The sequence below is a fragment of the Fistularia commersonii genome, chromosome 7 (assembly GCF_037954325.1).
Source record: "Fistularia commersonii isolate RoL2024-O1a breed Wild chromosome 7, RoL_Fcom_v1.0, whole genome shotgun sequence".
Taxonomy (NCBI): domain Eukaryota; kingdom Metazoa; phylum Chordata; class Actinopteri; order Syngnathiformes; family Fistulariidae; genus Fistularia; species Fistularia commersonii.
Genome location: NC_141290.1, coordinates 5,808,306 through 5,822,607, shown reverse-complemented (window position 1 = coordinate 5,822,607; position 14,302 = coordinate 5,808,306). Strand labels below are relative to the sequence as shown.

Sequence of the window (14,302 nt, the reverse complement as noted above, 5' to 3'; positions counted from 1 at the left end):
GTTTTTCCAGACCACAAAAATATGCTGATTTTTTTTTTCCGTGTCATTGATCCATTTTGCCCTGGACCTAACAATTACGCCTTGGGCTCTATGAGTATGAATCTTACCCGAGCTGGATTGCAGATTTAGGACTTTTTGTTTGCAAGGTTTCTTACAATATTCATTGAGTTGAACTACTATGTCGAAATTCGTTTTTGTCAAATTCCTATTTAAGTTTTTTGCTGAAGGAAATTGATTACTGGCAAGCATTGTACTTGAGGAACTCCCATTGCTCGATCAAAGTTGCTCGTTCTTCGACTTAATTTCTTCAAAATAGTGAATCCAATGGATTGAGTATTCATTATTAATATTCATTATTTCTCAGCAACCTTGAGTTGAACTTCCAATCTCTGTTTGAATTGGTTCTTCTTATTTAGATTTAATGTCTAGAGAAATAACGCAATGGATTATGCTAGAGCAAAATTCCTAGCCCAGCAGATGATTTGATTCTAACAGCTGGTCGATTTTGGATTTTGAATTGTAACTGTAAACCAAGTGTATTGAATTCCTGCAGGATTATTGTGTCTCCAAGCATCTGTTCGATTCATTTCATTACAGAAGTTATTGAACATGGGCTTAGGGTGATTGAAAGATATTCGGAGGGGGATCTGTTATTTGTCATGGACCAGATTGAGATCACCTATGATTATGTAGTTAGTTGGGTGTGAAAATTGAATATATTCTAATTGTGAGGTTATTTGTTTTAATAATTCTCGGTTTCCGTTTATGTTAGTGTAACTGTAATTGTTGATAAGGATGCATTTCAGGTTGTCCATACATAGGACCAGGATCAGTCAGTGACCTTACTTAGCTGATATATTTGAGACAACCTGGCCTTGAAAGTTTTTCAAAATTGTCAAAAATGACATTATTGGTAGTATTTACTGCAGAATATAAATTCTAAAAAATTAGAAAATGAATCAACGAAATAAAAGAATTCCTGGAAAACATCAAATGGTGAAAATATGAAATCAGCTTGAGTTCAAGACAACCCGGGAACACAATAATCCGGATTGTCAGATTATTATCAAGTCTTTCAATGAAGGATTCCATGTTTGTCCCAAAAGAATGTAGATTTTACAGGAAACCATGACTCTCTTTAATCGTCAACTGGAGAATATTTAATCCCATGCGTCTGGATTAAGGCGGAGGCTCCTTCTTCACAGTAGTGGTTCACTTCCTGTTCCTGCAGGCGGCGTCTTCCTCCACCTAATCCCAGATTACACCGCTATCGTCTCCGATCCCAGCGGGATGCCTCCTCTCCTAATTTACCGCAGACGAAGAGCAGAGACAGATTAACTCCCTGCCTCAGGTTTAATCTGGGGGAAGGGGATTTTAGACCCTCTTCTTCCTCTTCTTCTCTTTCACAACGTTTCACACAATAATTTGTGAAACATCGAACTGAACGAGTGAAATACCGATTACGGATTATCTGCAGATCATCCACAGATAGTCTATAGATAATCTAGGGATAATGATCCATGTATTGATAATCTACACATAATCTATGAGAATGTCTTTATATATCTAGAATAAGTTATTTAAAATTAAAGGACTTTAAAACGACATGATGAGGCGCGTCCAGGTTAGACTCCGCCCCCTCCCTGTTGTGTTGGTGAATGTTTATATACTAAGTTACCCAGAAGCCTTGCAGTTGTGCAAAGTAATCAGAGCAACAAGCGAGTACGAGTTGTGCCCCTCGAGTAATAACGAGTACGTATAGTAACTCGTTTCTGTTCCTAGTATGTCAGTACAAGAATCACTGCAAAAGGAAATTAAGTTCTGCGCTGGACATACTGTATATCTGTTTCCTACATGAGGGAGATGCAACCCTGGAAATGCTGAGGGAAAGGTTTGAAGCCTAAGATGTGCCAAGACGGACCATTGCGTTTGAGAGATACAAGTTTGTCTCATGTACAGGTCTTCAAACACCTACAAGGTACTGGCAGTGAGGCCTTAATAGCTGGAGCTTTAGCTGGTGGTTGCTGGGTCATTCACAGTGTTCCTCACTCTGTCTGTTCCTTGTGTATTTGCATTCGCCCACCATTTCCTTGTACGCACCCTACCTGGCCGCCGTTCCCTCGCTCTCCGGTGTAAACCAGCACATTTCCCCGATTCTATTCGGGGCCCCCGTTCCTGCCCCTCTTGTCGGTGTATGCTAGCACCTCTCCCCTGGCTGCCCATGACCCAACCAGGACTACCTCGCCGTCGTATGCCTGAGCCTTTGACCTGGCCGACTGGAATTCCCTCGCCGGTGTATGCCAGCGCCTTCCTGGCTGGCTGCTCGTTCCAGGACCAGGCTTCCCTTGTCAGTGTAGGCCAGCGCCTTCTGCTCAGCCACCTTTTTTCCCTCGGGGAGGTTTTGATGCCAGGACCCACGTCAGTGTACAATGCTCAGCCATGCAGCGCTTTATGTTCCCATTCCAGTATCCTGCCTGTTCCTATTCCAGTTTTCGTCCTACTTGTTTTCCGAACACTATCTGTTTTGGTGCGGATTCTTGTGTTGGTGCCTGGGTCTGACGTGGCACCTTGACACACACGACCCTTAGTGGATCTCATATCTATGGACGACCACAAGAACTTGCAGTGAAGAGCAAAATATGCCCAATAAAAACAGAAGGTAGTCCATACAGAAGGTAGTCCATACACGGGCTAGGAAGTGCCCTTCAAAGAAGGCTGTGTCACAACATTCGAGGCCTCATAGGGGCTCTGGCAAAGGAGACTAGATTGGAGGGAAGGTACAGGTTCCAACGTCTGCCATATTGAATCCTATCAGCGCCAGGAGTATACCACAAGAAAATACACGATATTTGAACGGATTTCAGGAGTAGAACGGACGATTGCGAGGCGCTCGACCTAACACGGCCTGTAAATTTCAAGTTGAACGAAAATAAGTGCCTCTTTGGAGTTGAGTCATCAACAATTGTGGGGGACATAATCTCCAAGGCAGGGATTAGTTTAGGCCCAAAGAAAACGTCCACCATCGAGAACATGGAGCAACCCAAAAATAAAGGACCCAGTCCCTGAAGGACAACCCTGGAACACCTCACCGGGAAGGTGTCCAGGCAGCATACTACCCTGATCCCCGAGCCACCCCACCTAACTCCACTCTGAGCCCCTCCTGGATGGCTGAACTCCTCAACCCTACCTCTCAGGGAGAGCCTGAAGGGAAAGCTCATTTCGGGACTTTGTCACAACCCACAGCTTGTTACCATAGGTGAGGGTAGGAACGTAGATCAACCGCAAAATTGAGAACTTCGCCCTTCGGCTCAGCTCCTTCTTCCCCAAGACAGCCTGCTGAACAGAAGAGGTCACAAAGGGCAGCCCTGGTGGAGTCCAATCCTCATCAGAAATGAATCCAACTTACAACCTGTAATGCGGACCAAGCTCTGGCATAGATCATACAAGTACTGAACAGCCTGTATTACAGGGTCTAGTACCCCCAAATTCCCAGAGGACCCCCAAGGGTCAAATGCTTTCTCCATGTGCACAAAACACATGTAGACAATCACTGGTGTGGTATCGGCAGTAGTTGTTGGCGGAATGGATGAGCGGTAACGGCGAAGGATGTCAGGAGTAGCTTGTATGACATCGACTCTCCCAACGGATCTCGAGGGACTGAAATAGCAGAGGCTCTGTAAATACCTTTTGCAAACATTGCATGGTTGGAAAAAAGTGTTTAGAGAATCTAATTGTAGTCTTATAAACAGTGACCCTGTAAGATTTTAGTCTTTGTAAAATCTTAGTCTGAGACTAGGCTGCGACTGAAAACTTGTTTGGATGGGAGCAGGTGTGAGATGAGTCTTTTCCAAATCTTTTCAAAGGTCTTCTAACCTTAAGGCTGCTTAACTAGAAGTGGCAACATTTTAGTGGCAACATCCCCCACAAATGTAGCTAGTTGAAAAAATGTATGTGAATTGTAAATTGTAAATGTAAATTTCCCAGAAGGCTTGCTGTTGTACAGCAAAGCAACAAATTTGAGCGCTGTGCCGCTCGAGTAATAAAGAGTACGTATATCGAAACGCGTTGCTGTTTCTGGTTTGTCAATACAAGACACAAACATAACACCTGAGTGAAAGGGATCAGGGCCGTCGATCACCTTGTCCGTCGATGACCTCACCTTTGTACAGTTTGACGTTTCTGATGTTCCATCTGTCTCAGGCGGAAATTGAGATAAGCCACCGGTGTAACATCAACGGCTCGACATCCCATCGCCCTCCTAACCCTCACCTCCCTTCCCCGTCTTCTGTGTCTTGCAGCCGAAGGCTACACGTACAGGAACCAGCGCAAGTTCTCCGAGGACATCGACTGGTCGTATGCAGGTAAGGTCACCCGTGTGCCCGCGGCCTCCGTGGGCCACTTTGTTTTGCTTACAGCGTTTGAGACTGAAGATCCAGATTCTGGTTCCTCAATTTGGCTCCTCGAAGAACATCGGATATCGACCGACTCAGGAGGCCCCCCTCTCTTCTCTTGCCCCTACTCCTCTTTATCTGCTTCTTCTTGTTCTTCTCCTCTCCCCATCCTCTTTCTTCTGGGCTTCTCCTATTTTTTACCAGCTGACCTCAAAACAGCGAGCTGTTTGTGAGTCACAGACAGTTGTGTTTGTTGAAAAGGTGTGTGTGTGTGTGTGTGTCGTTGTGGTTGTGTTTGTGTATTTGTGTGTGTTTGACCTGCCCAGCAGACTTTAATGTTTGTGCTTTGATGATTTAGATAGATTCTTACCTCTGAGCTGTTTGTGTGTGTGTGTGTGTGTGTTTGTGTGTGTGTGTGTGTGTGTGTGTGTGTGTGTGTGGCTTCAAAGGGCAGCCTCACCGATTCTGTGTGAGAGTGAGCAGCACTGGGGTTCTGGACTGTTTCAGTTTACTTTCCCGCACATCACGCTGACGTTTGTTAATTACGTTGTAACAAACACCAAAGTCGTTTTAGATGGCGACACAGGATTTACATGTGGAAATGAAAACACAAACAGACACACACACAAAAAATACCAATCGGACAGACCAGAAATATGGACTTCGATTGGAAATTCAAACCTGAATCACCTGATAACTGGAGATCTTCGCTGTGACATCATCGCATTACATCATTACTTGCGTGTGTGTGTGTGTGTGTGTTCCAAAAAAGACAGTAATGTGCCAGTTCATGTGTAACCTCTTGACCTGGTTGAGGCACTGACAGCCAATCAGAGTGAGGGTGGAGGGTCATGTGATCGCCAGGGGTTCTTCACAGCTCCAGCTGGTGGGAAAAACAACATGGCTGATGACAATTACCACAACAAACCAACATCTGGAGGCATTTCTGGGACGACCCCCCCCCCCGCCACACAAACACACACACACACACACACACACACACACACCTGGACCGTGCCAGATGTTTGTGGTCCAACCCCCTTCCCTGCCCCCCCGAAAGAAAGCAGCAATGAAAGCTACAGATTCTGGTTGAAGCTAATCACATTAGCAGTCCTGGCTAATAGCGTCACCTCGATGTTGGCATGATAATCACATTTAACCCCCCGAAAAAATGTAAACTCTCAACTTTAAGGAGTGCAATTAAAAGCCAGACACTGGGCTGGAGGTTAGGAAGGAGAGAATTAGGAAAGGCATGTGGGTGTGTGTGTGTGTGTGTGTGTGTGTGTGAGGGGGGTGGGGGTGATGTTAACCTGCGTTTTGTTAGCGTGAGTCCTGCTACCAAACGTGTTTTTACCTCCGTTGAGGAAGTTGGATGCCCTGGAGCCCTTTCAAAATAAGAGCACAGGGTGATGGCCAACTTAAATAAAAGAGCCTTGCTTGGATTTTAAAAGCAAAAGGCTTTTTAATTTCTGACTGCAAAGAAGAGAAGACAGAGCAGGAGGAGGGCAGGTTCTTGTCCGAAGCCTCAGAAGACCAAGGACCAGAAATCAGGTTCTGAAATGTGTGTCCTCTTTATGATGTGCAAGAGCAACTGAGTGAATGAATGAATTAATGAAAGAACAAATGAATGAATGAATAAATGAATGAATGAATGAATGAACCAACAAACAAATGGGCGGATAATAGATGAATGAATAAATGAATGAGTGGATGCACAAATTATTATTTAATGATGAAACAAATCAACCTCACCATCCATCCATCCATCCAATAAGTGGATGGATGGATGGATGGTTGGATGAATGAACGAATGCACAAATGAATGAATGAACGAATCAATCGACAAACAAATGGCTAGATAATAAGAATAAGAATAAGAACAACTTTATTTATCCCGAAGGAAATTGTTGTAATAACAATAATAATAATAAAACATGATTGGATGGATGTATGGATGAATCAGTGAATGAATGAATCAACCCACAAACCTACAGATAATCCATGGAGGAATGAATGGATGGATGGATGGATGCACAAATGAATGAACGAACTAATCAACTACCAAAAAAAAAGGATAATCCATGAATGAATGGATGCATGGCTGGGTGAATGAATGAATGAATCCACCAACCAACACATAAATGATCAGATAATCTGTGGATGGATGGATGGATGGATGAATGACTGAATAAAATACTCAACCAACCAACAAAAAAATGGACAGATAATCTATGAATGAAAAGATGGCTGGCTGAATGAATGAATCAACTAACAACAGGCAGATAATCTGTGAATGAAGGGATTGGATGGATGGATGGCTGAATGAAGTGAAGTACAGGTGTGTACTTTTGTGGGGAAGTCCATGCAGTATTCTGGAAAAAGTACTCCCGATATATTACTGAACATCTGTACCCGGCAGTATCCATTGGCCTATGCTGTCCTCAGGAACCCTGAACCAGGACAACTGGGCCAAGAAGTTCCCCACCTGCAGCAACACCAAGCAGTCGCCCATCAACATCGAGGAGAGCCTGGCCCAGGTGAAGCTCCAGTACCGGGATCTGCAGTTGCACGGCTGGGAGAACCTGACTTCCGATGTCACCACCATCAAGAACAATGGAAAAACAGGTAGGAATAGTTGGCGCCGGCCTTTGGAGCCTCCTGCAAGAACCATCTAGGGCTTCATAATCATTCATGCACAACAGTGCAGGCTAGCACGCTAATAGCAAGCACTTATCTCTGACCATCTAATATCCTCCACCATCCATCTGTCCATCCATCAGTCCAAAGATCCTTCCATCCACCACCCGTCCGCTCATCGATCAATCCATCAGCCGACTATTATCCGTTCCATCCATCAGTCCGGCCATCCAATTATCAATCCATTCTTCCATCTATCATCTGCCACCGATCTGTCCAACAATCCATTCATTCACCATCAAGCTGCCCTGTTATCAGTCCATCCATCCAATAATATGTCAATCCATCCATCAGTCCATCATCCATTCAATCCATCTGTCCATCCAATAGTCAACCCATTCAATCATAAATCGGGAATCATCCACCACCCATATGTCCAACGATCCGTCAATCCGTCCATCAGCCCGACAAGCAATCCAGCCAGACGTCATCCGTCCACCAATAAACCCATCCATCCATCCATCCATCCATCCATCCATCCATCCATCCATCCATCCATCCATCCATCCATCCATCCATCTGTCCATCCATCTATCCATCCATGCATCCAACAATCAATCCATTTGTCTATCTATCTTCCTTCATCCATCCATCCATCCATCCATCCATCCATCCATCCATCCATCCATCCATCCATCCATCTGTCCATCCATCTATCCATCCATGCATCCAACAATCAATCCATTTGTCTATCTATCTTCCTCCATCCATCCACCCTCCCTCCATCCATCCATCCATCCATCCACTCAACAATCCATCCATCCATCCATCCATCCATCCATCCACTCAACAATCCATCCATCCATCCATCCATCCATCCATTGCTGCTGACAGTAGAGCCCTGCTGCTTTTCTTCAAGCTTTTATTAGTAAGGACATTCTCTGACCAGAAGCAGCTTTTGAACGCCGTTTCTTCTTGTGCCGCTCGAACGTCCGGGTGCCGCTTCTGATTCAGCGTCAAACAGAAGGCCGGCGGCGGCGGTGAAGCGGTACCGGGCCCGCTGCCCAGTACCGGGTCAATATTTGGTTCCCCGGCGGAGGGTACGTTTCCTCACAACGCGAAAGATGAAACCGGAGAACCGACGTTCTGCCGATCGATGAGCGGGAGGCGAAACGGGTCGCTTTGCGTGGAAACATGGCGCCCGGGGCTCCACGAACGGCGGCGGCGTTGGGGAGTGGGGGGGGATCTTTGATCAGAGGTATTTTCAGACGGGAGGAGGAGGAGGAGGAGGAGGAGGAAGGGTGGGGTCGGTGGCGGAGAGAAGTTTATTCCGGAAAGACTTAAAAGCCCTTTTGCGATTTCACTTCGGGTCACATGACCGGCTTAAAGTATGATTGACAAGGACTGAGCCCCTCCCACAGTGATGTCATATCTATCTATCTATCCAGTGGCCGTTGAAGTGGGCGGGGACTTCTACATCGGAGGTGGCGGCCTGAGGTCAAAGTTCAAGGTCGGACGTATTACCTTCCACTGGGGCCGCTGCAACGCCTCATCAGAGGGCTCCGAGCACAGCCTGGACGGAACCCGGTTCCCCCTGGAGGTACGAACACCGCCGGGTTCTGCGCTCCACGCAGTCTCACATAAATGTTCAACTGTCGAGGTTCTCCACATGTTCTCCTGTCTGGGTTCCCTCTACGTTCTCCTGTCTTGGTTCTCCAAACCTTCCCCTTTCTGAGTTCTCCACATGTTCTCATGTTTGGGTTCCCCACAATTATTTCCATCTTGGTTCTTAAAATGTTCTCCCGCCTGGGTTCTACTTTTGTTTACCGGCTTCGATTTTTGGGTGAATGGTTTGATGATTGACAGCTGACTGCCCAGGTTAAGACCCGCCCCTTTTGTGTCAGTGTCAGCAGCCATTGGCTCCGCCCCCTGTGCCCCTGTGACCAGGTTACAGGACAGTGAATGTGTGTGTGTGTGTGTGTGTGTGTGTGTGTAAACACTGTCCCTTACAAACTCACACACACATTCTCTCTCTCACACACACACACACACACACACACACACACTCTCTCTCTCTCACACACACTCAATTAGACATTAGATACCTGGTTATTTCCTGTCAATCATCTACCCCGTCAGTGGTTGCCAAGGCGACAGTGACGCCTGTCTCCGTCCACAGATGCAGGTCTACTGCTATGAGGACCATCTCTACGGCTCCCTGGACGAAACCATCAAGGCGGGGGGGAGGATCACGGCACTCGCCATTATGGTTGAGGTTGGTCTCCGGCCTCAGGGTGTGTGTGTGTGTGTGTGTGTGTGTGTGTGTGTGTGTGTGTTAGAGAGAGAGACACTGTTAATGTGTATGTGTGTCTGAGAGAGAGAGAGAGAGAGAGAGAGAGAAAGAAAGACATTGTTCATGTGTATGTGTGTGTTTTGGTACAGTGTGTGTGTGTGAGTGAGAGAGAGAGAGATAGAGATAGAGATAGATAGACTGTTTGTGTGTGTGTTAGAAAGAGACACTGTTTGTGTGTTTGTGTGTGTGTGTGTGTGAGAGAGAGAGAGAGAGGCACTTTTATAGTGTGTGTGTGTGTGTGTGTGTGTGTGTGTGTGTGCGAGAGCGAGACACTGTTAGTGTGTGTGTGTGTGTGTGTGTGTGTGTGTGCGAGAGCGAGACACTGTTAGTGTGAGTGTGTGTGTGTGTGTGTGTGTGTGTGTGCGTGTGTGCGTGTGTGTGTGTGTGCGTGTGTATGTGTGTGTGCGTGTATAACAGAGACACAGTTCATGTGTGTGTGTGTTTCTGTCTCCAGACCAGTGACATGGACAACATGAACTACGCTCCCATCGTGGAAGCCATCAACAGCGTGAGGAGATACGGTATGAGACGTCATCTCTCCTCCTCCTCCTCCTCCTCCTCCCTGTACTCACCCCTTCCTCCTCTTCCTCCTCTTCCTCCTCTTCCTCCTCTTCCTCCATCCTTCCAGGAAAGAGCTCCCGGGTGTCGTCCTTCTCCCTGCGCGGCCTCCTCCCCAACGCCACTGACAAGTACTTTGTGTATAACGGCTCTCTGACGTCTCCGCCGTGCAGCGACACGGTGGAGTGGCTCGTCTTCAGGGAGACGGCGTTCATCTCCCACCGCCAGGTGAGACGCCGGCCGCGCACGTACGTGCACACCGACCGCCTGACGCGCAGAAACCAGGGAACGTTTCGAAAAAGGCGTTTAAGATTTAATGGATTATTATTTTTATATTATGTATTATACTCCTAAAACAGGAATATTGTATCTAAAAATCTGTTTGTTTGTTGAGAATCACTTGAAAACACAGTAATTAAGTTATAATAACACAAACTAGATAAAGTTGTAATTACACATTCGCAACAATTAAAAGTTTTCTGTCGAGCTACGACATGTGTGCACACGCATACACCTTTCCTGCACGCACACCTGCTCAATTATCATACCACAGAAAAGTGTGAGTCTGTGTGTGTGTGTGTGTGTGTGTGTCTGTATGTCTGTGTGTGTGTGTTTCTCCCCGCAGGCTGCCATTGAATGACCGCTCATATACACTCATTACATGTAACAAATGTTGGCTCACAAAAGACCTTCACAGTGTTAGGGCTGAAAGACACACCCACACACAGAAACACACATACACACACACACACACACACACACACACACACAGATACACACAGATACACACTGATATGAAAGAAAGAACGGAAAAACATGTTTTCATGTCAGCCCAGGTGCCTTTGACTTTGTAATCTAAGCCTTGCACGCAACACACACACACTACACACACACACACACACACACACACACCTGGAGATGAGTTTCAGAAATACTCCCTCAGCTTCTCCCACAAATATATCTTTGTGGAACAAACTCAGTGACATGAGATGTTCTTCATCATTTCCTCTTCATCCCCATTCAGACTAAAGTGAGTCTAAACAACCAGCGAACTGGCTGTTGTTTCTGATGTTGTGTGACGGTTTTGTGCACAGTAGCATTGTTGTCCGATGGTTGTCTGAGGGTCCTCTGATGGTTGTCCAACGGGAGTCCGATGGCTGTCTCATAATTGTCTCAAGATTGTCCAATGTTTGTCCGATGGTTGTTTGTGTGATAGTGGTCTGATGATTGTCTAGAGGTTGTTCTACGATTGTCTTATGGTTGTGTGTTTGATGGTTGTCTGATGGTTGTTTGACGGCTGTCTGACAATTGTCCAATGGTTGTCTTACGGGACTCTAATGGTTGTCTGGTGATTGTCTAGAGGTTGTTCAACGATTGTCTTATGGTTGTCTATTTGATTGTTGTCCAATGGTTGTCTTACGGGACTCTTGTGGTTGTCCGATTGTTGTCCGTTGATGGTTGATGGATGTTTTTTGTCTGATGGTTGTTTTACAAGCGTCTGACGGTTGTCTGAAGGAAGTCTAATGGTTCTCTGATAATTTTGTGAAGGTTGTCCGATGGTTGACCGATGCTTGTCGGTAGTTGCCTGCTTGATGGTTGTCTAACAGGAGTCTAATAATTGGCTCCTTGTTTGATAGCTGCTGCGTTTTTTTTTTTTTTTGTATCACGGTTGACCGATGGTTGTTAGCTGGCTGTCTGGTGGTTGTTTGTGTGATGTTTTTTCTGACGTTTACAGCTGGAGTCGTTCTGCGAGGTGATGACGATGCAGCAGGCCGGCTACGTCATGCTGATGGACTACCTGCAGAACAACTACCGGGAGCTGCAGCACCAGTTCGCGGGCCAGATCTTCTCCTCCTACACCGGCACCGAGGAGGTGTTGACGCCGGGTAAGCCCCGCCCACTTCCTGTCCACAGGCGTACTGGTCACACGGGTGTCCAATGAAGGTACTCTGATTACATCAGTCTGTAAAAAAAAAGGTCCCGAGGGGCTCCTGAACCCCCACACCCCCCCCGGGGACAGAAGAACCAGGACGATACCCGACCCTGGCTGGCCCTAGTGGACCCCGGCTGGCCCACTTCCACGTGCACATCACCCGCTGCACGATCGATAGTCAATCATGAACCAGTATTGATCGTCCCGCTCTGCCGTCACAGAGCAGAGGAGGATTTTCCACCAGATCCGATCTGACCTTTGAATATATTTGTATATGAATCCGTTGCAGATGAATAAATATAGAGCACATGTTTTTCTCTGGCAGGGATTCTGACTGAAAGGGGGTGAATGTTTCTCAAGTAAATGAATAACAAAGTAATTAAATGATAAACTTATGAACAAAAAACTTTTGTCTTTAAGGAATCAAACTTTTCTGATCAGGCTGTAGTAGATCTGCAGTGTGACACTGCCCTCTAGTGGTGAGAAAGAGAACAGCAGCCAGTTCAGGCCTCAGATTTAGATGATTGTAAGTTCAGTTTCCATCTACAAGTTTATAAAATATATAGATACGTGAGTTGTAAGTGACAGGGTAAATAGTTGTGCAGTAGAACCTCGGCATACAAATTTAATTTGAAATGTTTTGCCAGCTGAATCAATTTTCAAATCATTGTATATCCCATTGATCTGTTTTTTAGCCCCTCAAAAACATACTGTTTTCTTTTAAGCATATTTGTGGCAAAAAAAATAACAGAAAGGAATTAAAGATAACTTTAATTATAACTGTGATTCTAGTTTTTTCTCATCTTACGCCCTTTCCTTCACTCAATCAGAAAAAGTAAAGCCGCAGGGGAGACCCTTGCTAATGCTAACTCCAGTTAGCAGTCTTTTTCTACTTTTTCTGAGACTTGAGACTTTTGCTATGTTCGCATATCCACCCCTTTAGCCACATCAGCCGTCTTTAGTGCTCTTCAGAATTGCACAGACTAGCTTTAGCTCTTTTAACTGCTGCTACGCTATGACAACACAATGCAGGATGCCCTTGAATTTGTCTGTTTGTTTGTGTGTTCGAGTTTTCGATCATTTTCGTTTTCGTGCACCGAGGCCTTGTATATACATATTTTGAAAAAAGTTTTTAAGTGTTTCTTTTTTTTTTTTTTGAAATCTTCTGTCATTATTGCTGATTTTATCTATTCATTTATCTATATCTATATTTCAGAAAATTATTTTGATAAATTGCTGATTTTGTAATAAATGAAAATATATAATTTGATTAAAAATTGAAATATATTAGATTTCAAATGTTTTAACAAGTAGTACTTTATAGAAAAATAATTTTCCTCATGACTGGAAGGTTCACTTTCACTAGATGTGTTCTCAACTTTGCCTTCCTCCTCATCCTCCTCCATTTATTATTATTATTATTGTTATGTTCTAATTGAGACTCTGGCACAACAATTTCCCTCGGGATAAATAAAGTTGTTCTTATTCTTATTCTTATTCTTATTCTTATTTCCTCTTCCTCTGCTTTCTTTCTGTTTATATTATCTTTTCATTGTGAAACAGTCTCACGGAATGGGTGCAGTTTGGACTTTGTTTATTATTTATTACTTTTATTTACTTTACTCGACTTCCAGTGAAATTGAGGAATTTTATCTCTTCATATGACGTGTGAATGAGTGGCTGAATGACTGGGAACCCCATCTTTCACCCAGTGACTGCAGGATAAGCCATATAGATAACTGAATCAAGCTAATAATAATAATAACGGTATTATGGATTTGTTCTTTTGTGTCCGTAACAATGCGTCCTCAGTGTGCAGCTCGGAGCCGGAGAACGTGCAGCTGCTCCCCTACAACCTGAGCAGCCTGCTGGTGACGTGGGAACGTCCCCGCGCCGTCTACGACTCCGCCATCGAGAAGTACGCCGTCAGCTACGGGCCGCTGACGGCCAACGACGCCGTCCCCTCCGAGTACCTGACGGACGGGGACCAGGACGTGGTGAGACCCCCCCCGACGCCCCGTTTGACTCGCTCTGTTTATTTATTTTTTTAATCTAATTTAATTTTTTAATGCATAAACGTTCTTCCTCCGTCCTCCAGGGGGCGATACTGGACGACCTGACAGCCAACAGCAGCTACATCGTGCAGGTGATGGCGGTGTGCACCAACGGGCTTTACGGACGAGTGAGCGACGCCCTGACCGTCACCATGCCCGCCGACGACCCCGGTAAGAGCCGGCCGGCGGAGCAGCGATGACCCGGGAAAATGAAAGTAGCACCTTGATGGCAGACAAACTCCCCATCTAACTGAAATATTTTAATTAAAAAACCTTATGAATCTAATTTGCAAAGTTAATTTATCTCTAACCTCAACTTGTATATAGATGTTTTGGAAAAAAAAAAGGTTTTTAGGTGTGGTTTTTTTTTTAAAAA

The 14,302-nt window shown here is 45.3% G+C and overlaps 1 protein-coding gene across 5 annotated transcripts in view; it reads left to right on the top strand.

Annotated features, from left to right (window-relative positions):
• The window catches only part of ptprz1a (protein tyrosine phosphatase receptor type Z1a), a 50,878-nt gene that overhangs the window by 11,260 nt on the left and 25,316 nt on the right, over positions 1–14,302 (top strand). For all 5 annotated transcript variants that reach the window (XM_086149327.1, XM_086149326.1, XM_086149330.1 and 2 more), the window contains exons 2-10: positions 4,299–4,361; positions 6,837–7,016; positions 8,477–8,628; positions 9,208–9,303; positions 9,836–9,902; positions 10,010–10,167; positions 11,675–11,825; positions 13,685–13,869; positions 13,971–14,097. In XM_086149327.1, coding sequence (XP_086005453.1) covers positions 4,299–4,361; positions 6,837–7,016; positions 8,477–8,628; positions 9,208–9,303; positions 9,836–9,902; positions 10,010–10,167; positions 11,675–11,825; positions 13,685–13,869; positions 13,971–14,097 — 1,179 coding nt within the window. The remainder of the gene's footprint in view (positions 1–4,298; positions 4,362–6,836; positions 7,017–8,476; positions 8,629–9,207; positions 9,304–9,835; positions 9,903–10,009; positions 10,168–11,674; positions 11,826–13,684; positions 13,870–13,970; positions 14,098–14,302) is intronic.